The sequence below is a fragment of the Panthera pardus genome, unplaced genomic scaffold (assembly GCF_024362965.1).
Source record: "Panthera pardus isolate Hobbes unplaced genomic scaffold, ASM2436296v1 HiC_scaffold_22, whole genome shotgun sequence".
In the NCBI taxonomy this organism is placed as follows: domain Eukaryota; kingdom Metazoa; phylum Chordata; class Mammalia; order Carnivora; family Felidae; genus Panthera; species Panthera pardus.
In genome coordinates, this window is record NW_026526788.1 from 52,511,514 (window position 1) to 52,537,294 (window position 25,781).

Here is a 25,781-nt window from a genome sequence, read left to right on the forward strand (position 1 = left end):
GAAAATAACTGTCAACCTAGGATTCTATATCCAGTGAAACAAAGGCAAAGATAGACATTTTCAGACAAAGAAGAGGAGAGTTTGTTACTAAGACACCCTTACTAAGGAAATTCTAAAGAATCTACTTCAGGCAAAAGGAAAGTGGTGCCAAATGGAAGATATGAGATGCTGGAAGGGATGAATAGCAAAGAAAGTATAAATATGTGGGTGAATCTATGTCAACCATAGAAAATAATGTTAATAAAATATTATGGGCTTTAAAACAAGATAAAATTAAAATACACAACAAAAGCATAAATGTGAGGTAGGAGTTAATGAAATGAAACTATACTACAGTTTTCTAAATTGTCCAGAAGAGTAAAAATATTGATTGATTTTAGGGTTTGATTATTTAAGTATGCATAATGCAATTTCTGGGGTAACCAGTAAAAGAGTGGAAACAAAATATATACTTTCATATAATATTAAAAAAATCTAGAATGATAAAAAATGAAATATTCATGTCTTAGTGTTGATAAAAAATAATTGAAACCTATAAGCACTTGATAACATCGACTCAAAATATTTAATACAAGATTGCCAAAACTAAAAGGATAAATGGGAAATCTGTAGTGAATTTTTAAGCATGTCTCAGTATCTTATACACCAAATAGATAAAATATCAATAAGAGTATACAACATGCTTAACAGGCTTGTTCTAATAAACCATATAGAAGCCTGTTTCAACAACTGTAGAAACCTCTTCTTTTCAAGCACACATGGCGTATTATAAAATGTGACTAATATACTATCTAATAAAGCAAGTATCCAGAAATATCAAACATCTGGTCTCATGTAGATTCCATTCTCTCTGATCATATTTTATTTTATGTATTTATTTAAAAAATTTTTTTAATGTGTATTTATTATTGAAGAAGAGAGACACGGAACATGAGCAGGGGAGGGATAGAGAGAGGGGGAGACACAGAATCAGAAGCAGGCCCCAGGCTCCGAGCTGTCAGCACAGAGCCTGACGCAGGGCTCGAACTCACACACTGTGAGATCATGACCTGGGCTGAAGTTGTTTGCTCAACTGACTGAGCCACCCAGGTGCCCCATCTCTGATCATAGTATTTTAAAGCTGAAAGGTAAAACTATTTCTTTCCCCACAACCTGAAAAAAAAACCCAGATGTTTGAAAAATTTTTTTAGATGTTTGAAAATTTTGATCACATTTATGAAATATGCAAAATACAGCATTTGAACGTAATTAAAATAATGAAATATTTCATGTAATTAACTTCTAAGAATGAAGTTCAAATGGTCAAATATTTTCCTGTATACCTTTTGTTAAAATTATTAACACGCAATTGTAGATCATTTTTAAGGAGTTTGGCTTTTATTGTGAATCAGATATAAAGTCATTGGAAGGTTTTTAGCGGAAGATATAATGATCTGATTACTCTTTGAAAAGTATCATCCTGGCAGGTATCTGGAGAATAGACTGAAGGGAGCAAGCCTGAAAGCTGGGGAGATTAGGTAGGAGAATGATATAATAGCCCAAGTGAGAAATTATGGTGGCTTGAACTAGCTTACTGTGAAGAAGGTTTTGAAGTTATATTTACTTTTTAACTTGTTTATTGTCTTTCTCTTTTTGAATGCAAGTTCCATGAGGGTAAGGGCTTTTTGCTTTTTACCAGTGTAACCCTGATACCTTAAAAATGTATGCAGCATATAGTAGACCCTCAATAAATATTTGTTAATAAATATGGTAGTGACTTGGAACTTACTTTATTGTTACTGGTATTTATTGGTTTAAATTGATTTTTATTTTTCATTTAAAGCATGAAACAGTTGATGGCTATAGAAGATATTTCACTCAAATTGTAGGGTATGTATCTAAAATGGAGATAAATATTATTTTTATATTATGTTAAATGTCAGAACTGCTTGTTTTCTGTTTGGGTTTTAATTTTTTTTTTTTTTTAACACATGCTATGTTGGTAATTACTGTTTTTAGGTTCTTTGTGGTGGAAGATCACATTTTACATGTGACCCAAGGATTAGTAACCAGGGCATACACTGATGAACTTTGGAACATGGCCCTCTCAAAGATAATTGCTGTCCTTAGAGCTCATTCAGTAAGTCAGCCAAATTATGTTACTAAGTTTTTAATTCAGTTACTTCAGGAACTTCTGAAATGCATGATGTCAGAAGAAAACCGTACCTCCATCATTCTGCATTTTTGGTAGCAGCTCAGATTTGGAAGCAGTAATGTTGGGCTTTTGTCTGGTTATACTGGGTTGTAATTTTGCAACTGACTGGGGCTTCCCAAGACATTTTTAGTCCAGCATTAATAGAAAATGAAGAATTAAGCTGGTCTCATTAGTCTCAACTGACCTCTTCATTAGATCACTGAAAAGCACCGTGAAGAAAGGGTTTTTAATTATCATTCCAAATTCTTTGTTTCCAAAATAAACTCCACCATTAAAACTCAATAGAACTTGTTCTTCGATGTTTATAATTTGTTTGCAGTAATATAATTACAGATTTCTTAAAAATATGCAATTGTCAAAATTTAAACCATTTGAAATAATGAACTTCTATGTAATGGGAAATTTTTTTATGCATTAAAGTAAAATGATCAAAATTTGCATAATACACCTTTTGTAGAAATAATATACTAGTACTATAGAGACTGTTGAAACTAATAATTGCTTATTGTAGATGTTTTCTTAAGACAGTTTTAGTAGCTTACCTTCAGTAAAATCTCCCCATACTTAAAATTTTGTAATTATTTATAATTTTATTATTAGGAATAGAGATTGAAAATATTTTAAAGGATTATTAGCTCATATAGTATTTAGATTGTAAATATACATTTTTTATTTATCAGGAATGTAGATTCTTTATACACTTGTTTGTCCAATGAACTATAACTTTTTCTAACATATTAAAGAATAATTATGTTATGGTCTTTCCCTAAGAATTTTTACTGGATACAGGAAGCCAGCCATGGATTTAACTAATAATCAAGATTTTAAATTTATTATAAGCCTGGCATATTAAAGGAAAATGTTTCAGGTTTTATTTGTTTTCTGGTTTATATTGTTTTCTGGTTATATTTTATTTGACTCTGGTTTATATTTGTTTTCTTTGTTTGTATTTCCACCCCTCCACCTCTACCCCAGTCTTATTGTACTGATCCTGATCTTGTTCTGGAGCTGAAGAATCTCATTGTATTATTTGCAGATACTTTGCAGGTGGGTGATAATATAACATTCAATTTATGACTATTTGAGCACTTAAAGATATATAAAATACAGATCATGCTCATTTATTTTATTATGGATTAGTGGTGGTAAATTAGTAGTAACCAGATGTTTGCTTATGTATTGGTATTCCCTATTACCCATGACTTTTCATTCTTACCCCCTTCCTGATTATGAACCCTGGACAGAACTCAGGGAATATTATCGTCTTTTAAAATATTGATTATTCAGAGAGAATAGATAAAGTATTTCTTTTGTAGATAAATTATTTTTGTAGTTAAAGAAAAAAAAACTCCATGTTATAGTGAAAAGAACCCTGAACTAGAAATTAGAAGATAAAGGGGCACCTGGGTGGCTCAGTCGGTTGGGCATCTGACTTCGGCTCAGGTCATGATCTCATGGTTCATGGATTCGAGCCCTGCGTCGGGCTCTGTGCTGACAGCTCAGAGCCTGGAGCCTGCTAAGGATTCTGTGTCTTCTTCTCTCTTTGCCCCTCCCCCACTCGTGCTCTGTCTCTCTCAAAAAGTAAATAAACATTAAAAAAAATTAGAAATTAGAAGATATAAGCACTGCCTTATGAAGTCACACATGACCCTGAGTTTATATTCTGCCCCTACTATTGACTAATTATATGTTTATAGGTTTTCTAAACTTTAGATCCTCATTTGTGAAAATTGGGTTATTATTAGTTTTCAGGATTGTTTTAAGTGTGATAATAAATATGAAAACATAGTTTGAATTAAAAAAAAAAAGAAAACATATAGTTTGAAAGCTGTTTCCACTCATTTCCTTCCTAATTTTAGGTGTACTATGACAATGACCAAATCACTTTACTTCTTTGTGTCTTTTTTTTTTCTTTTTAAAAATAAGGTTTAGGGGCGCATGGGTGGCTTGGTCGGTTAAGCGTCCGACTTCGGCTCAGGTCATGATCTCACGGTCTGTGAGTTCGAGCCCCGCATCAGGCTCTGTGCTGACAGCTCAGAGCCTGGAGCCTGTTTCGGATTCTGTGTCTCCCTCTCTCTCTGCTCCTCCCCTGTTCATGCTCTGTCTCTCTCTCTCTCAAAAATCAATAAACGTTTAAAAAAAATAAAAAAAAAATAAGGTTTAAACTGAATTGTCTCAAAACTCAATGCCTTTGTGATTTTCAGTATCAAAGTTTTAAGCTTGTCCCTTTTACTTGATCACGGATGGGCAAGAATTGATTGCATTTTGTTTTCATGTTTAAACTTAAGGGATTTTTATGGTTGGAATAATTTCCTGAAATATAGATTGGCATTTTCCAAAGTGTGATAATAGATGTTACTTTAAAAGGAGTTCTGTGGTCAAAACATTTGGGAAATAAGTGAAGTAAAACAGACTTCTTCACTAATAGCCTCTTCAGAGCAAATTTATACCATATGATTTCAAAAGGAAGGTGCTTATGCAGCATTTTCCCAATATATTTGAGCTTTGAATCTTTTTCCCCCATATGACATCTTGTAGGTATAGAGCTTCATGTAATATGTTTTAGGAAGTGCTAATTTAAACTATTTGCTTCGTCATTAGAGTTTTTCCATCCTAGAATAATAGTTGTCTACTTTGTTCTTAAACTGAAGAAGATTCTACAAGTTCCTTTAGTAAATTGTTTTATTGTCTTATATCTTTATTAATTTGTATGCCTTATACTGTAACACCAGGATAATGTGGATTTTTTGTTTTCGTAAATTTTGTGACAAATATACCTGTAATATTATTGCTTTCTCTGCAAAAAAAAAACTTGGTAAGTTTTATTGGAGACCACCTTAATTTTTTTAGGTCTAGCTCTAAGTAACTTGAGGGAGTTTTGCTATCCTTAATGACTTAAAGCATTGCTACTTAAAGCATGGTGGGAATACCAGTCACTGGTCCGGAAATGTTACTAGTCCACAAATTATTTATTATGGATCCATAACATAAAGGAGCTTCTGTCCGAATGTAAATCAACTACATTACTAAGTACAAAATTTAGCTTAGTTGGCATATATTTTGTAGCAAGAATTTCTCTATGTAGGTTAGCCTCATTCATTTATATTCTGGTGCAAGCTCCTTATCTCTTGGTAAGCCATAACAAACTGTTCTTGAACTGGCACTTTGAGTACAACTGAATCTAGAATATTTGCTATGGTTCCAAGGATTTCTCTAGAGAATCAAAGAAGAGTAATAGACAATATTCAGGTAATAGAGGCATTAGAAAGTAACAGTGATAGGTGTATAAGCCCTTGTAAGCATACCTTTCTAATCTTACTGCTTTGAAATAAGATTGAGGAGGACAAACCAATCCATATTACTTATTCAGAAATCCTGCAATATTTTCATTCCACTGAAAATTGACAGGCTGAGTATTAGGTAGGTCTTACACACTGTGGTCAAGTTATACCTTTTAATTAAAGAATTGGGGAGGGTCTTTTCATAAAAACTAGAAAACATTGCATAATATTTAGTTTTTAAAATTGGCCCTTTGCCACCCTAAGGAAAGTTTTCTTTTCATATGTCATTTTATTACTTAAAACAATGCTGACTAAACAATAACATTAAAAAATAACACCAACATATTATAGTTCCGCTTACTACGTATTAAGTAAATCACAAGTAAACATTTATGATTCATTACTAACATTTTTTGAGCACCCACTATGTACTAGTAGCTAGATGATATATAAAACGATAGAGACCTAAAAATCAGACAATAGGGAAATAAAAATTCTTCAATAAATTTACAGTTTAAACAGATAAGATGTATAAAACATACTAATATAGCAATATATTAAAAACCTTTGGGCTCACAGAAGATGGAATGTCTGACTGTAATTCTAGATTGGGAAAGTCTGTACAGAAAGTTGAAATGGGAGTTGGGTTTTAAAAGATGAGTTCAGCAAATACACACTAGGAAAGGGACATGAATGACAAAGGAAATAAAATACCATGTGTAAACTGTAGATAGAGGGATAGTATGGTGATAGAAAGAAGATAGGTGTGAGCAAAGAAGGGCAAATAGTGGTAATGAAACTGACAAGGTAGTTTGACCCAGATTATGGCAGGTCTTGTGGGACTTCAGTAAGTCTTCTGTAGTTTTTAACCAGGGGGATGGCGTGATCAGATTTGCACTTTTAAATGATAATCTTGAGAGTCTTTGCAACAGATTGACTTGAAAGAGACAGATAGTTGAAATTTCAGTTTAGGAAGCTCTTATAATGGTCTAGGCAAGAGATGTGGCAGACCAAAATAAAGCAGTGGCACTGGGAATATTTCTGGAAAAAAGAAAGTAAGTGGTGGAGAAGAATGATGGATTTGAAAGAGATTTGTTAAGGAGGTAAAATCAAAAGGATTTGTTAAATGATGTGTTTGAGTGTGGGGTCGTTTAAATGTTTTTCAAGTTTCTTTCTAATAACTGAATTGATGGTAGAACTATTAACAGAGATAGGAAATAGGAAAAACACTTGGTTTAGTTAGAAACGGAAGAGATAAGTTAACTTTAGTGTGTTTACTTGCTGGCAGCCTCATTGGAGATGTCTAACAGGTGTTGGAGTTAAATATTTGGAGTTTCCAAATAACTGGAGATGTAGATTCAGAATAATCAGAGAAAATAGTGTTTGAAGTCAGTAGACTTCACATTATGCTAGAGACCTAGAAGAAAAACATCGAAGGATGGAGATAGAAGAAAAAGGAAAACTGGAAGAACTGTTCATAGATAAAAGGAGAACAAAGAGAGAGAGTGATGTTACAGAATTCAAAGTAGACAAGTTTCAAGAGAGAGGTAATGTAGAGTGAGAGATCATTGACTTTTAGGAGGTAATCTGTGACATTGTTGAGAGAAGTTTTAAAGGAATAGCAGTGGGAGTTAGATTGTAGTAGGTTTGGCTATATGAAGAGAGTACAAAGGGAGGCAGCTGGCAGGCACAGCAAATTGAGGAAGGCTTTTTTGTTTTTCTTACTGTTTTTTCTTATTTTTCTTGGCTTAAAGATGGGAGGTTGTTTAGCATATTTATTTAGCCAAGGGAAAGGAACTAGTGGAAATTAAAGACAATGGTGAATAAATAATCCATGAAACAGTTCCTGCAAGCAGAGTATGACCAAAAATAAAGAAGAGGGAAACCTTGAAGGGGAAAAAGGACAAATCTGTAGGTGGGCAGAAATATTTGGTCCTGAAATGGGTAAGATTTCAATGAATTTCGAAAGGAATAAAGTTTTGGAGAGTGTATATTTGATGGAAAGGTGTATATTTCCCCTGTACAGTGAAGTCAATCTTAAATTGAAGGTGCAAAATGAAGCTAGTGTGTTTCAGACAAAATATATTCTCTTTTCTTCTTTTATCCTTTTTAGGGCCACTTCCCAAGACACCATTATATATGCAGGTCACTAATCTTGAACTTTTTCTCCAGTTTTGACTTCTACTACTTTTGAAGGTTAACCATGTAATCCAGACTGAAAAGAGAGAGGAGAAATGGAAAAATTATTCCAGCTTCATAAAAGTCTTTCTAAACTCTCTTATCTCATGCAACCTAGTAGAAAGTCAAAAGGATAACTTATTTTTATGCTGTTGGAATGACATACAATATGATGTAGTGATCACTTGCAAATAGTTCTCCAATATTTTCAACATTTCTCTAATGTATACCTTTACTTATTTGACTTGTTTATCTGCTTGTGTTGTGTTTTAGGGTTATGGTTTTCCAGTGAACCGACTTTTCGACCTTTTATTTGAAATAAGAGATCAGTACAATGAAACACTGCTTAAGAAATGGGCTGGAGTTTTCAGGTTAGTCTAAAGCCATGGAACCTTAATGTAAGGAAAAAGTTTGTTATATACTTTAGAATATAAAAATGCTTATATTATTTCGCATTTAGCAATAAAAATGCTTATAATTATTTTTTATTGTGGTAAAATATACATAACAAATTTTGCCATTTTAACCTTTTTAAAATGTACAGTTCAGTGACATTAGTATATTTATGTTGTTGTAACCATCCCCACTATCCTTTTAGAAATTTTTCATCTTCCCAGACTGAAACTGTACCAATTAAACATTAACTCCTAGTCCCTTCTTCTAGCCCCAGCAATCACCATTGTAGTTTGTCTCTATGAATTTGACTACTCTCTGTATTTTATGTAAGTGGACTCATACAGTATTTGTTTTTTTGTGTGTGTCTGGATTATTTCACTTAGCATAATGTTTCCAAGTTTCATCCATGTTGTAGCATGTACCAGAATCTCATTTTTCAAGGCTAAATAATATTCCACTGTATGTATATCACCACATTTTATTTATCTATTTATTCATCTTTGATATTTGGGTCATTTCCACCTTTTGGCTGTTGTGAGTAATGCTGCTATGAACACTGATGTATAAATACATGTTTGAGTTTCTGTTTTCAGTTCTTTGGAAAATATACCCAGAAGTGGAATTGCTGGATTATATGGCAGATATATGTTTAATAAATTGAGGAACTGCCATACTGTTTTCCATAATGGCTGAAAGATTTATAATAAAATTAAAAAAATTTTTTTTAATGTATATTCATTTTTGAGAGACAGAGTACAGGTAGGGTGAGGCAGAGAGAGAGGGAGACACAGAATCCAAAGCAAGCTCCAGGCTCTGAGCTGTCAGCACAGAGCCCAACACAGGGCTCGAACTCATGAGCTGTGAGATCATGACCTGAGCTGAAGTCAGAGGCTTAACCAATTGAGCCACCCGGGTGCCCCTATAATAAATTTTTAATTGAACTACTTTTAGTTCTAATCTCTGTAGTTTGTTTTCCCCCATAAATGATAGATGTAAGGCTGTAAGTATTCAAAGGTATTTAGTATTAGAAACAGAGATTTATAGTTTTTAAATTTTGTTTGGAAGGGCTCCTGGGTGGCTCAGTCGGTTAAGCGTCTGACTCTTGGTCTTCAGTTCAGGTCATGATCTCACAGTCCTGAAATTGAGCCCTGAGTAGGGCTCTGCTGATGGGCTCTGTCAGGCTCCTCCTCTGTTTGCTCCTCCCCTGCTTGCACACGTACGCAGGCTCTCTCTCTCTCTCTCTCCTCCCCCACCCCCCCCGACACACACACACACACACACACACACACACACACACACACACAAAATAAATAAACTTAAAAAAATAAAAAAAAATTTGTTTGGAGAAAGTGCTGTTTTTATAAACAATGTAACTAGATTAAAAATCTTTAAAGCATCTAATTAGGAAAATTACTTTTGCTTTAATCACTTGCCTGCAGGGTATGGAAAAAGTATTTTATAATCTGTTATAATGTATATAACTTTGTATTGCCCTGAAAAGAGAAATCTGTTCCCTAATTCTAAAATCCTTTATCCCTCCATCCTCCTTCCCTCCCCCCTCCTCCCCTTTCCCCTCTCTTCCTTTCTTTTTTTCTTTCTTTCAAAAATAAAAATGTAAATCTTGAGATCTTACATCTAGGTCACCCAAATATAGAAATGATGTGGCAGTAATATTTAATGAGATTAAAACAGAAAATATGTTAAATGATTTAACATCAGCTTGACATTTGCCTCATCAGTTTTCAAAACTAAACAGAGATGACCTGAATACTGTGATAGAAATCTTTTTAATTTTTTTTAATGTTTATTTATTTGTGAGAGAGAGAGAGCATGGGAGCAGGGGAGGGACAAAGAGAGAGGGAGACACAGAATCTGAAGCAGGCTCCAGGCTCTGAGCTGTCAACACAGAGCCCGATGCGGGGTTTGAACCCACAAGCTGTGAGATCATGACGTGAGCCGAAGTCAGATGCTTAACTGACTGAGCCACCCAGGGGCTCCAGATAGAAATCTTTTTAAAATACCTGAGTTGTTCACTAGGTATTTTCACTTTTATTAACATCAACCAAATAAATTCTTATTTGCACTTTTTGTATTAACATTTCTTAGGGGTTATATTGTCAGGATGTTGTCTCAAGGGGACTGTTGACAGTCTTGATGAAACATACAATGCATCAACAATTTTTGATCTTCAGTATTTTAGAAATATGGGTAGTGCTTATTGATGGGTGGCAATCTATAATGTCTACGCTTTGATGTAATGTGATGTAATCTATCTTTATATATAAAATCTTTACTTATAGGGTTGATGTTAATAACTTGCCGTCTTCAGAAGAGTGTTTAAGTTTTTATAATTGTTGATAGATTTGTATTGAGCCAGCTGTCTTATTTATCATAAGACTTCTACTAGTGAGATTGTCGCCCAAGATGGGGAAAAACCATGAAGTATTGTTTTCTGTATAATTCTCAAATGTTTTTTGACTTCTACTTTTTTTTTTTTACTTCTACTTTTAATACCCTTCTAGATCATGCCTTTTGCCTAAATTTTTAAGCAGTAATAGAGGGACACCTGGCTGGCTCAGTAGGTAGAGCATGTGACTCTTGATCTCAGGGTTTTAAGTTTAAGCCTCATGTTGAGTGTAGAGATTACTTAAAAATAAAATTTGGGGGGAAAAATAGCAGAATTTAAGCTTTTCTTATTCCTGACCTATATATCTTCAAAAATAAACTTTGACTTCACAAGTAGTGAAGTGACAACAATGGCCAAGAGGTAAAAGTTATCATCAGTACTGAATAATTAAGATTTGACTATTTCCATGATAGAATTTATAATCTGTTATAGTTTATTTATGTGTGTATATGGTTCCCTCCAGCTATATTGTGAACGCCAGTGTTTTATTTATATTTATATTCTTGATTGCCTAGCCCCAAGTACAGTGCTTTACACAGAGTAGGAACTCAGTAAATGTTTATAGAATTCAGTTCAGTAAACAGTCACTTTGAAGACCACATTAACATTTTCAGAATGTGAAAGTACCATTCATTAAATTATCTTGCCTTTCATATTAACCGATTCCCTGGCATTTGTATAAAGTAAGTAGTTTATGGTCTTCTGGTAGTTTCTTAACCTGTAACTTGCCTTTTAAAAAGATTTTCATTTCAGTATAGTTAGCATACAGTATTATATTAGTTTCAGGTGTGCAATATAGTGGTTCAACAATTCTGTCACTCAGTGTTCATCAAGATACTTGTATTCTTTTTTAAAAATGTATTTATTAAGAGAGAGAGGGAGAGAGAGAGCGCGAGCACAAGTGGGGGAGGGGCAGAGAGAAAGAGAGACAGAATCCCAAGCAGGCTCTATGTCAACAGCGCAGAGTCTGACGAGAGGCTCGAACCCATGAACTGTGAGTGAGATCATGACCTGAGCTGAGACTAAGTACCAGATGTTTAACCAACTGTGCCATCCAGGTGCCCCCAAGATAATAATTCATTGTATTCTTAATTCCCTTTACCTGTTTCACCCATACTTCCACCCACCTTCCCTCTGGTAACCATCTATTTGTTCTCTATAGTGTGACTTGTCTTTTAAACCCTTATTTTAAAACACTATTTAGAAGGAAATAGGATTGGGGCACCTGGGTGGCTCAGTCAGTTAAGCATCTAGCTTTAGCTCAGGTCATGATCTTGAGGTTCATGAGTTCAAGCCCCATGTCGGGCTCTGTGCTAACAGCTTAGAGCTTGAAGTCTGCTTCTGATTCTGCGTCTCGCTCTCCCTAGCTCATGTTCTCTCACTCTCTAAAAATAAATAAAAAATAAATTTAAAAAATTTAAAAAAAAAGGAAGGAAGTAGGATTAGTTGAAACCTCTCGCGATACTTTAGGTGAACAGTGTCTTTTTTAAATTTTTATTTTATATCTTGTTTGTTTGTTTATACTTTTAAGTTAGTTAACATACAGTGTAGTCTTGGCTTCAGGAGTAGAACCCAGTGATTCGTCACTTACATGTAACACCCGGTGCTCATCCCAAATGTGCCCTCCTTAGTGCCCATCGCCCATTTACCTCGCCCCCGTCAACCCTCAGTTTGTTCTCTGTATTTAAGAGTCTCTTATGGTTTGCCTCCCTCTCTGTTTTTATCTTATTTTTCCTTCCCTTCCCCTATGATCATCTGTTAAGTTTCTCATATTCCACATATGAGTGAAATCATCTGTCTTTCTATGACTGACTTACTTTGCTTAGCATAATACCCTCCAGTTACATCCACATTGTTGCAAATGGCAAGATTTCATTCTTTTGAGAGAGAGAAAAGGAGAGAGAGAGAACTGGGGAGGGGCAGAGAGAGAGGCAGAGAGAGAGAATCCCAAGTAGGCCCCTCACTGTCAGCACTGAACCCGATGCAAGACTCAATCTCACGAATTATGAGAACATGACCCAAGCCGAAATCAAGAGTCAGATGCTTCTTCACTGACTAAGCCACCAGGCGCCTCTAGCCAAACAGAGTCTTATTCCTCCCCCACCCCGAACAGAGTTTTATTGTAACTATTTTGTGCACCATCAGGATTTACAAACTTGTGCCTTTATTTCCAATCTCATCAAGGCTCCAGACCCCATTTATCAATGAGATATCAGTCATCCAGTCGAAATCATATCCTTCTCTTGTATTCCATACTTCAGCAAATGTCTCTAATGAGGTGCCATATACATCATTTGTCCATTTGCCCTGTTTGGAAATTACAGATTCATCCAGAATATATCTCCCCTCATAATTTTCATTTAGTTTTTAAATCCTATGTATATATTTTATTTCTTAAACCTCTTCTTTTTGCCACCTCCTTTCTGTCCCCACTAGGACAGCTTTAATTCAGATCCTCATCACCTTTAATCTAGATTATTCTTCAGTCTTTCTCACTGGCCTCTGTGTTCATTATTGTCCTCCCACTTTATCCTCCACATAATGGACATACCACATTTCTCTGCCTAAAACCTGTTAATGGTACTCCAGTGCCTACAGGATAAAATCTGGATGACTCTGTTTGTCCCCCTGCCCGGCCTCATGTACACCGTATCCCTTGTGTACTTTACGCTCTGGTAGTACTGCACTACCTATGGTTTTACTCACTCCCACACTCATACTTTTTTACCCCTTATGCTTTTGCTTGTTATGTTCCATCTTTCTGAAATGCTGTTCTTCCATAATCTCATTAGAAGTATTTCTTTTTTCAAAAAAAAAAAAAAGGAATTATTTCTTTTTTCATCTTGGAAGGCCCTACAGAGCCCATGGCTTCTCTATAAAACTTTCCATGAGATCATCTCCCACCTACTCTGATAAACTTAATCATTTATTCCTTTGTGCTATTTCTGAAACTTGCACCCCTTTTATTATGTATAACGCATTATTATAAACATAATTTGTTTCCATGTCTTTATCTCCTCTGTTAGGTTGAAAACAAAGATCTTGTTTTTATCTTCGTGAATTAGGGAATTTTCATCACAATTACTCCAGCTCCTGGCACACAATAAGTGCTCAATAAATATTAGTCAAGCTGAATTATTGGTTAAAAGAAAGTTGATGATTGGACAGCAGGTATATTTGGACAGCCTGGGTTATGCTATAGTAACAAAAATGCCCGCTATCTCAGCGGGTGGGTACAGACATTTTATTTCTCACCCAGAAGTCCCTACTGGGTCTAGTAGTCCTAGATCCAGGCTGTTTGCATTTGTGTTTACACATTCTTGACATGTAGTATTCCCTATTACCACGGGAAAGAGAGTCACACAGTTAGCTCATAAATGCTTTGGACCTGAAGCAACACCTGTCACTTCCACTCTCAACCCAGTGGCCAAAACTAGTGATATGTCTCTGCCTGTTTGTGTGGGGGCTGTGTGAGCACATGGAGAGCATAGGGATATTGCGTGAGTAGTAATCGTATTGCCTTACTAAATATGAAAGGTCCTTTTGTAAATACAGCATTTTGAAAAGACTAAATCGAAGGCGCTGTTTACATCTTCGGGGCACTTAATGATCTAATTGAGAAGAGAGAGAGAGAAAAGACTTACAATTTGAGAATTGTCCCTATCAAGAAATACAACTGTAATACTCATCTTATGGCTTTGTTTTAGTTGTAGATAATGAGTTTGTTCAGACTGTGCATCTTAAGAATTGTTCTAGAGTAAAAAACTAAAACTGAGGTGCTGAGAGGATGTAAAACAAGTGGAAGGAAGAGACTGCATATGAATTTTGAGGGACAAGATTTATTTGGTATTGAATTTTAGAATTCTGGATGAGTAGGCAGTGTTTTCCTATTTCAACTTTTAACTGACTAACGAAAATGCTTTTGTAGTAATTGGTTTATAAAAAAAGTATTGTTCTATATCACTTCAGTGATACCTTTTCAATATTATATTTTCAAGTCTCTCTTCTTTCTCAACAGGGACATTTTTGAAGAAGATAATTATAGCCCCATCCCTATTGTTAATGAAGAAGAATATAAAGTAGTCATCAGTAAATTTCCCTTTCAAGATCCAGACCTTGAAAAGGTATAAGCTAGTTTTTAATTTAAGAATTCTCTGAAACAAATTCATAAATAGCTATTGCTATATAATATTAACCTGACATTGTGAGAGTGGCTTCTTTTGAGGCTTTTGTTGTTACTGTGTTATCTGAGAAACTCAGTTATGTTCTGTTGACTGTTAAAGATTATGTTACTACTTCTATTCTACTACTACTACTACTACTACTACTACTACTACTGTTTTTGTGAAGTTAAGAAGGGATTTTCCTGGGGATACTAGGAGCAGTTGTCCCAAATGTTAGGTGAATTCCCAGGACAGGTATTAGTAACATTATATAGATTCCAAATTAGATGAAGTAAATGTCAAGTAGATTATAGGAATAAGAATATTCTAGGGAAAGAGAGGAGAATTGATCTGAAGTGTTCATCATTGTGGAAGATCTTATTTTATGTTTTCTTTTCTAGAAATACACTTCTGCAAAAAGTTTATCTTGGTTAAATAGGGTTGTATGAAGGCAGTTGCCACCTGTAGATTTTTTTCCTGAAATGGGAATATGTATTTTTAGAGTCAAGGTATGTTAACAAAAGACAGGATAGAGAAAGGAAAGAGACCAGCACATAGAGTATTGTGGGAATACACATGATTGCATATGTGTGATCATCCATACACATCAGCACACACTTGAACCTATCTAGTATCTCTGGGTAGAATCTGATCTCCCAGGAAAACAGCATCATCTTTCCTGTTATTGTCACTTTTATTCTTGTTTTTTTTTTTCTCTTTACTTTTCTTTGTTATTTTCTAACTCTTTATAATTTAGTCCTTTTCTATGTTTTTATTTCTTCACAGTGAACAAGAGTGAATTCTCAGTGAATGTGTGAACTATGACCAAATTTTTGTTATTTTTTATGTATGTATAAACTAGACATGTTATGTATAATAGTCACTAAATATAGGACCAAGTAATTAAATGCATAGCTTTTAGATTATAGCCAAGACTGCCACTGCATATACATAATAGTTGTATTTTAATGAACACAAAAGACCAGAATATTCTGCATGTTGTGGCTTGGTTTTATTTTGTTTTAGTTACTGGTAATAAGTTTGTTCAGGGTGTAACATCTATATAAAGAACATTGGATTTGGTCCAGGTTCACATGCCAGCTCTACCTGTAGCTTGTGGGCAGATGTCTTACCGTATTTAGGCATTTGTGCCACATCTGTCCATGTCGAACTAAATAATCTCTAATGTCCTTTCTAATTACACTAAGTCATTCTAAATAGGTTTATAGTTAAAAGGAAGTTTGACTTTGCTTGTAGGGTGCTTCCAAAACATGCAGTATCTCTTAGGATTAAGCTCATTACGAGTTATATTCATTGGTTCTTGTGTTACTTATTGAAAAGAAGAACTAATGTTAAAATAAAAACCACTTGGAAGATTTAAATCTGCAAACTGAAAAAACTCATAAAATTATTTAGTAACATTCTCTTGGTTGTGTGTTTATATATTCAATTTTTTCCTAATTTGAGTATAATTTTCATTTAAAACTATTAGAAAAGATGTAAAACTGCTTCTCAAATAACTTGAATTGTGTTTTTAGTGTATATTATAGGTGAGCAAGAAGTAAGACTGAACATATATGCAAAGATCTGTCTTTTTGCAGATAACTATGCTAATTTGATAAGAACTCTTTGGCTAAAAGAAGAACTTATTTATATTCTGTCTTTAATGTCATTAAAATAGTTCTTAAAGCTGAAATGCCTTTTAAACAGTATTGGGTTCATTATTCTGTAAAGCATAATTTGGAGGTGAATTAGCACTTACATTATCATCAGGTGATTTTAAAGAATACCAACTTTTTGGTTGGTTTTTGTAGTACTCCCGATTGAGTCTCTAAATTTGGAAAGATTGAACCTACCAGTTTTGGAGAGACACTGCTGTATATGACTGTTTCACCAGCAGCCAGTTGTAAGTTTCCTTCTGCTAGAGGTACCTAAGAATACTTCGTTCATTCAGATGTTGATCATTCATCTACTAGACATTGTGCTATTTGGTAGTTTTTCAGTCTCTGCTGTCAAAGAGCTTACAGTCAAGTGAGGGATAAACATGAAATTACAATTCACAGAATTTGGCACTCCTTAAGATAGAGGAAGCAGCATGCAGAAAGGCTTTATTTCTGTAGTATAAAATGCAAGGTTGATAAAGTACAAGAGATGAAGATCAAGAAATGAAGATGAAGAAGTGGAAAGGACCAGACTATTCTAGAGCTTATAAACAGTGTTAGAGAGTTCAGCCTTTATCTTGAGGGCTATTGAGAAGTCACAACAAGGTTTTAACCACTAAAAACATAGTCTGATTTGTGCTTTAGAAAGATCTCTTTGGCCAATGTGTGGCAAATGGATTAGATAAGAGTAAGACTAGCGGCTGGGAGGCCAGCTAGGGAATTGTTGCTGTTATCTTGGTAAGAGAGATTGGTGACCTGAGTGGGAGTTATGGCCATGGAATTTGATTTAAGATATGTTTAGGAGTGGGGACCAACAGAAGTTGGTAGTTATTTGCATATGAGGGATGATGAAGATAGAGGGGTCAGGTATGATAGCCAAGTTTCTGCCTTAAAGAGTAGTAGCATTTACTAAGATAGGAAATACCAGAGGAACAGATTTAGAAGGAAAGGATGGTAATTGCACTATTGGATCTACTGAATATGTCCCAAATGTCACAGCCTAATGGAAGTGTCCAAGTGGCAGTTAGGTATATGGATTTGGACTTCAGGAGAGTTAGCCTCGAGTAACAGATTTGGGAGATACTGGTGCTTGCATGGTGATTGAAGTCATGATATTAGGCAACATCATCCAAGGACAGTATGTGTAGTAAGAAGAGAAGACGTGTGGTGCAGGGCACGTGGGTGTCTCAGTTGGTTAAGTGTCTGACTTTTGATTTCAGCTTAGGTCATGATCTCACAGGTCTTGAGTTTGAGCTCCACATTGGGCTCTGTGCTGACAGTGTGGAGCCTGCTTGAGATTCTCTTCCTCTCCCTCTCTGCTCTTCCTGTGTGCGCTCTCTCTCAAAACAAACAAAAAAAAAGAGAGAGAGAGAGAAGATGTGGGCTAGAACCCTAAGGCACAGCAATAATTAAGAGATGGCTAGACTAGGAAGAGCTACTGGGAAGGTAGACAAATAAGGAAAATCAATGTGGGGCATGGATGCCAAGGAAGGAGAGATCATTTAAGAATCAGGAGGGAACTGTGTCAGATATTTCAGATAAATCAGGTAACGTGAAAGCTGGCAAAGTCTGTTGGATTTAACATCTGTGGGGTCACTAGTCACCTTGGTGAGAATACTTTCACTGGTTAACTATGTTGCAACAAATATGAAGATGGAAGTATAAATTAGAATTCATTAAGTGTAAATAGGAGCTTTGGGTAGAAATCTTGGAGAGAATTTACCTTTTGGAGACTGAGAATTTGCTAATAAAATTTGGCTGATAAAGCACTTTATCCAAAAGGTACCCTGTAGGGGCGCCTGGGTGGCTCAGTCGGTTAAGCGTCCGACTTCGGCTCAGGTCATGATCTCACGGTCCGTGAGTTTGAGCCCCGCGTCGGGCTCTGTGCTGACAGCTCAGAGCCTGGAACCTGCTTCCGATTCTGTGTCTCCCTCTCTCTCTGACCCTCCCCTGTTCATGGTCTGTCTCTCTCTGTCTCAAGAATAAATAAACATTAAAAAAAAAAAAAAAAAAAAAAGGTACCCTGTAAACCATTGGCTGCACTGCTGTAAGGTATTACAGGAATTATGGAATGAAATAGATACCTTGTTGGTGTCAAGCCTTCACTGAACGTGAGTGAGAGGAGTCTTAGAATTAATTGATGATACTGAGCCAGGAAGATGGCCCATAACTTTCATGGCCAACCTGACTCTTGTATTATGAATGCAAAGCAACAGACAGCTAGACCTCTTCTGCAGGATGTTTCTCATCAGAACATACAGTGGTATTGATATGTACTTTCTCTGCTTCTTAGAAGTCTGATAATAGGATTTAAGAAACAGGTAAATTGCCACTATTTTCTCAGAAATATTTTAGTTTTCTTTAAAATCTCAAACATGATTAGAAATGTAACAGTAGACTTTGAGATGCAGTCATTTCCTATTCAAATGTGAAAGCAATTTAATTTTTACACTTTCAGGTGATTAGAATATCTTTTTCTAAAATTTCAAAAACAATATCAACTTTGTTTTTCTTTCTACAGCAATCTTTCCCAAAGAAATTTCCCATGTCTCAGTCAGTGCCTCATATTTACATTCAAGTTAAAGAATTTATTTATGCTAGCCTTAAATTTTCAGAGTCACTACACCGGAGGTAAGTTTACTAATAAATGTGTCTTCATCATAGCTATTTTTGTGAAATAGTAACACTTGATTTGCAGGCCTTGATTCTTTAATGGATTATCATCTCATTGGAAAAGCTTGCATATTTTAGCGACATTGGAGTTAAGTTGCTATAAATTTGATGTTATATATTTTTTTTATTTTTTATAATGTAGATCTTCAAACTCATAAAAATAGAGATAATAGGATATGAAACTCCTGAGTTCTCAGCATCTGTAGCAATAATAAACATTTTGCCATATTGTCTAACTTTTTTTGCCGAAGTATTTTAAAGCAAATTCCAGAAATAATGACACTTTACCCCTAGAAACAGTATGTTTTTCTAAAACAAAATAAAGACATTTCATTATTCAGCTTTCATACTTAAAGTTAACACTATTCCATTCCCTAGTCCATATCACTATTTTCTTGATTGTCCCCAGGATGTCTTTTTACTGTTGGTATGTTTGTTTGTGAATAACAATTTGATACTGTTACTCTTTTAAAAAACTTTTTATTAAGTTTAAAAATTTTAATTCCAGTATAGGTAACATGCAGTGTTATATTAGTTTCAGGTGTACCATATAGGTGATTCAACAATTCTACACGTCACTCAGTGCTCATCATGATAAGTGTACTCTTAACCCCCTTTGCCTATTTCACATATCCTCCCCACCCCCCTTCACCTCCCCTCTGGGAACTATCAGTTTTTTTTTTTTTTCCCTCTGCTGGTTTGTTTTTTTCTTAAATTACGCATATGAGTGAAATCATACGGTATTTTTCCTTCTCAACTGACTTATTTCACTTAGCCTTATTTCACTTAGTCCACTCAGTGGACACGTGGGCTGCTACAGTTGGTATGTTTGAATCATGGTCCAAATAAGGCTCATACCTTGGATTTGTTGTTAAGTTTGTTTATCAATATTCCTTTTTTTCCCCCTTTTCTTTAGTTGTTTAGATCTTATGCTTTTTAGTTTTTCTATTGCTAAGGTAGCAGTAGCTAAACAATATCCCTCCTTTATGTCATTCCCTTGTTAAAAAGATGATATTCTCAATAGTTTTGTTTTTCCTTAATTAGGTTTAAAATGAGGATTCAAACAAAATTCATAGAAGTAAAGAAGGTTGTAGCAAATTGGTATCATACTCAGTAATGGAGAGCACCACAACAACTGTTGGTAGCTGTAGCCAACTTGAATTTAGACTAGAGAATGTCATTTATCTGGTGTGATGAAAGCAATACCCTACATTTATGGAGATGGGAAATGTGATATTATCCCTGTTTTGCTGATAAGGAAACTGAAGCTCAGGGGGGCTACATCACCCAGAATGACCCAGCTAGTTAGTTTGAGAGCTGGGATGAAGGAGCAGGCCTTAAGACTCCCATATCAGAGAAAGTGTCTGGCATATAAGGAATAATCAGTTAATATTAGAAGAACATTAATCTTTATGCCACACCTTGTTCCAGCTACCTAGATGGACCATGCATTATAGTCACTCACATACTTCTAATTGTGAATACACTCTGGAGGAGAGAGTGGTGATGCTGGCTTTATAGTCTCCCTTTCTGAATTCCATTCTTAATTTGTATATTGGATAGCAGGAAATACCTTCAGTGTGAAATTCTTCTGAATTTTAAGTCATAAGAAAGGCATGAAGACAGTTCAGATATAATATTTATTTTCCAAGTTGAAACAGAACAATGACAGCTGTTTTTATTGTATTGTATTGTATTGTATTGTATTGTATTGTATTGTATTGTATTGTACATGTCTCTTATTGTAAGCTACCATGATTTTGGATTTAAGGAGCACATAAATAAATGGAAGAAGAAATGTGTGCCCTGCCAGGGTAAAAGAGTTTTCTGATCTTAGGTCTTACACTGCTTCTTCCTTGTGAATAGAGATGGTTTAAAAGGTTTCTTAACTTTTGTTCCTGAATAACATCTGAGTTTGAGAGGGAAGGAAAAGAAAGGAAGATAAATACCTAATGCATGGCATCTGCTGTGCTATGTGTTTCTCACAAGCCAGTGATTGTCAAAGCTTAGTCCCCGGACCAGCAGCATTAGCATCACATGGGAAATTGTTAGAAATGCCACCTTAGACCTACTGAAGTAAAAACTTTGAGGGTGGGGCCCTGGGTTTTACCAAGTTGTCTGGGTAATTCTGATGCATTCTGAACTTTCAGAACCACTGCTTTAAGCTTCATAATACTCTACCACCTCTTATACAAGAGTCTCTAAAGGTATATTTTAAAGACATTAGCTTTTAACCTCAGTCATAAAACTCACTAAAGTTACTGTGTTCCTTATACGGCACAACACAATACACACCATATAATCCAGCATTTGAAAACTGATGGATATATATGAATATTAACTGAAGATAAATAACAAGTGATTATGATGGTAGTTTTCAATTGCGGAACTCAAATGGTCTGAGAACCCCCAATAATTTATGCCTGTCTTGTTTTTTATTTAATACTTTAAATTTCTGATCTGGATAGAGGCAGTATAATGCAGTGGTTAAGAATATAAGCTTCAGACTTAGGCCTTAGTTTAATCTTGATGGCGACACTCACCAGTTGTAGTAAGATGTTGGACAAGTTTCCTCACCTGTAAAATGAGTGAAATAATTCATAGGGTGGTTGCAAGAATTAAATGAGGTAATACAGGTGTATAAAGCACTTGGTATACTGCCTGGCATATGATAGGCACATAGGTACTTCAGAGAGGATGGGATACTATAATATTAGAAGTGAGACTGGAACTTGGAGTGTTAATATTTTATTTTGTAAGCATCAGGGAATTGTTGAAGAATTCTTAAGTAAGGAATGACGTTACTAGAGTTATATTCTAGAAAGTTTACTCTGACCTTAATGTGGATAATACGTTAGAGGGGGATAAAAAAAAATAGTCATGTTGAACTGGTGAAGGCAGTGGTTCAAGAAGAGAGATGAAGAAAGACTGAAATAGGATCAGTGGCGATGAAGAGGGAGGAGCATAAGGAGCCTGATATTACCTGTGCTTGTGAATAATTAGATGAAGAAGTTAAGGGAAGTTAATAATTTGATTATCTGTAGGTGAAGCTCTCAGTTTCTGGTTATAGTTAGTCATCTTTGGAAACAATGATGCATGTATTCATCTGTTCTTTCGAGGTAAACATATGCAAGTGAAAGGGAGAAACAAGAAGTATGTCTTTAAAACTCATCCTACAGGAGTGCCTGGGTGGCTCAGTCGGTTAAGTAGCTGACTTCAGCTCAGGTCATGATCTCGCAGTTCGTGGGTTCAAGCCCTGCATCAGGCTCTGTGCTGACAGCTCGGGGCCTGGAGCCTGCTTCGGTTTCTGTGTCTCCCTCTCTCTCTGCCCATTCCCTGCTTGTACTTGCACTCTGTCTCTCTCTCAGAAATAAACATTAAAAAAATATGTATGTGTGTATATATATATAATATATGTATATATTATATATAATATAAATATTACATATGTATATATAATATAAGTATTATATATGTATATCTAATATATTAGATATACATATATATGTATATCTAATATATATTAGATATAAATATCATATATGTATATCTAATATGTATATGAATATTATATATGTATATCTAATATATATTATGTCTATATATGTATATCTAATATATATTATGTACATAAATATTATATATATATAAGCAAAAAAAAGTCATCCTACAACTTGGCTCAAATGTTCTATTTGAGACTTATTCTTTTAAAAAAATTTTTTTTAACGTTTATTTATTTTTGAGAGAAAGACAGAGTGCGAGCAGGGGAGGGGCAGAGAGAGAGGGAGACAGAATCTGAAACAGGCTTCAGGCTCTGAGCTGTCAGCACAGAGCCCCACGTGGGGCTCGAACTCGTGAACCGTGAGATCATGACCTGAGCCAAAGTTAGATGCCCAACTGACTGAGCCACCCAGGCGCCCCTATTTGAGAATTATTCTTGAAGTTGTAGTCTTGAATCTATAATACTGGTTCCCCTCATCTTTTACTTTAAATGTAGAGTACTTTAACATTTTTTAAAATTGGTAGTGTATACAATTTGCATGGTCCTAACACATACTTTTTATTATCTAATCTAAATGCTGGTTAGTGACTGTAGAAAGTAGAGAAATTTAGAATTAACTTTTGTTTTATTTATAGAGGAGAGACATTGGCTATCTAATTGTTATTTGATTCTTTATTGCATTTAGAACACCAAAGATAAAAGTCATTAGTTGTAATATATTATGTATAATTTTCCCTAAAGCCTCCCTCATGACTGAGTAGAACTAGAATTGCCACCTCAGTTCTGACTTTTTCAGTATGTGAATTCCTAGCCTTCTAGAAAGTCAATGTTGTGGACTAATGCTACAGCAGAAAAGATTGTCAATTTTTCCCTCATCTTTTTAATTTTTTTTTTTTTACATTTATTTAGTTTTGAGAGAGAGAGAGAGACAGGGAGGGGCAGAGAGAGAAGGAGACACAGAATTCAAAACAGGCTCCAGGCTCTGAGCCAGCTGTCAGCATAGATCTAGCCTGATGTGGGGCTCGAACCCATGAACCAGGAGATCATGACCCTAGCCGAAGTCAGACGCTTACACGACTGAGGCACCCCAGCCAGACTCTATCTTTGATAAAATATTTGTTACTTTTGTTAGTTCAATATCTAGTCATTCTAATGAACTATGATCATAAGTTATTTATTCAACAAGACTTATCTTTGCACTTTTAAAAATTATGCTTTATTAAATACATCAGCTATTTTCATTTTGCTCATGAGAGAATCAACAGTTCAGAGACAGATGCAGCATAGTTACTTTAAAACTATGTAAATCTGAATTTAGATTATCAGCTTTCTGACATATTTTTATTTTAAAAATTTGTATCTGTGACCTGAAATTGAGCTATTAGAGTTCCTTTGTTTTTTTATTTATCATTAAAAACTTATGGGAAAAATCACTTTCTGGATTTAAAGCTCTTTTGTTATGTTTAAATAGATTTTGGAGTTAGATTTTTAGAACCAGAAGATGCTTTAGAGCTTTGTAGTACAAATGTTTGGCTTTCTTTTTATATCTGAATAAAAGTAGGACTGGAGAATGAAATGACTTCATGAAGAGACTTCAAAGTCTCAACTATTTAGTTGCAGAGGAAACATCTGGACCTAATATGATCTTTAAGAAATTTCAGTTTGCAGAAGAGGTTAAGCTATAAAAAATTTTAGGAGATTTATTATAATTAAGATTTAATTACCATGAATTTTTTTTTAAAGGTAGTACAAAAGAGTACAGCTTATAGGCTCAAAGGACAAGGAGTTAAGAAAAAAAATGCTCAATTGGGATAAAAATGTAGTGGAGGCACTACTGGTCATTGTCAGGTAAATCTTGTTGGTACAAATAGGACGTAGGTGCTGATAGGTTTTCTTTCTCTACTTTTACTTATGCAAGAAAAAAGTATGCATTGACTCAGCGTTCAAGGAAGTTCAGGGAATTGAAACAAAGGGCATTATCTATCCTAAGTATTGCAGGATATTTCATCTGGGAAGTATGCTTTTCAGGATATCTTTAAGCATAATTTGAGAGTGTTAGAAAAGAAACCAGAGGAGTGGGCGACCACCTCTTTTTATCAGGGTGAGTACATTGATTGTTCTAGGACACTGTTGGTAGATTAGAAAGTGTTTTCTGTTTGAGAGTTTTGATACCAAGAAACCCTGAAGCCCCACTGGGAGTATGTCTGGGAAGTCTTGGTTTTAGTTGTAAAGAATCAGAGAAATATTCTTTTTAGGTCTCCCAGAATTAGGGTTAGCAGGTATTGAAAAGAGTGCCTGCATTAAAAACATTGGAGTAGTAGTGAGAAGCACGTATATTTTGTCAAATCTTGCTCTGTTTGCAGTTAAAAAATAAACTAGTAAATGTTTGTGCTTCAGGAGTAATGTTTTAATAAAATAAAATAAAATGCTAAAATTTTAGTCTATGTTTAATGCAGTGGTTATCAGCTGGGGTAATTTTGCCCTCCAGGGTACATTTGGCACTGTCTAGAGACATTTGGGGCTGTCACAACTAGGGAAAAGGGTGCTACTTGCATCTAGTAGGTAGAGGCCAGGGATGCTGCTTCAAAGCCCAGGACAGCCAAAAAATTATCTTGCCTAAAATGTTAATAGTGCTAAGACTGAGAAAACTTGGTGTAAAGACAGTTTAACTGTTCTGATAACAAAGCTATATATATCCATATATATGTGAAGAAGTCATTATTTACTTAAATTGAAGGCCTAGAAAATAAAAAGCTTGTTAGTGCTAGCCTAGGAGTTTTTAAGATGTTAAGGAATATTGTAGAGGTTTTTTTTCTTTATACCAAATTAAACTTAGTGTATGTAATTACGTTTATTTCTTTGAATCGTAAAAAAAAATCTCAATGGAAATGGATAGCTTAATTATATTAAAGTTAAATCTAGTAATGACTTATATCTAGAAAGAGCTCACATCAATTTGCATTTTAAACATAATTTTACCGGTAGGGGCTCCTGGGTAGCTCAGTCAGTTGAGCGTCCAACTTCAGCTCAGGTTATGATCTCACAGTTTGTGAGCTCAAGCCCTGCGTTGGGCTCATTGCTGTCAACGCAGCGCCTGCTTCACTTTGGATCCTCTATTCTCCTTCCTTTCTGCCCTCCCCCACTCGTGCTCTTTTTCTCAAAAATAAATAAAACATTAAAAAAATAATAATTTTAGCTGTATTGTATTTGAAGTGTTTATGAAAGTGTCCCATAGTGGAGTCATGATTTAAGAATAATTTTATTTCCTTAGACTAAGTACCCCATGGTTTTACTGTGGTGGTTAACTGAATACATTTAAATTATGC

General features: G+C 35.0%; 1 protein-coding gene across 5 annotated transcripts in view; it reads left to right on the forward strand.

Annotated features, from left to right (window-relative positions):
* EXOC6 (exocyst complex component 6) overlaps positions 1-25,781 on the forward strand; it is a 224,344-nt gene that overhangs the window by 98,560 nt on the left and 100,003 nt on the right. For all 5 annotated transcript variants that reach the window (XM_019445097.2, XM_019445095.2, XM_019445102.2 and 2 more), the window contains 6 exons: positions 1,823-1,869; positions 1,999-2,119; positions 3,170-3,241; positions 7,927-8,024; positions 14,475-14,580; positions 18,802-18,911. In XM_019445097.2, the coding sequence (XP_019300642.1) occupies positions 1,823-1,869; positions 1,999-2,119; positions 3,170-3,241; positions 7,927-8,024; positions 14,475-14,580; positions 18,802-18,911 (554 nt within the window). The remainder of the gene's footprint in view (positions 1-1,822; positions 1,870-1,998; positions 2,120-3,169; positions 3,242-7,926; positions 8,025-14,474; positions 14,581-18,801; positions 18,912-25,781) is intronic.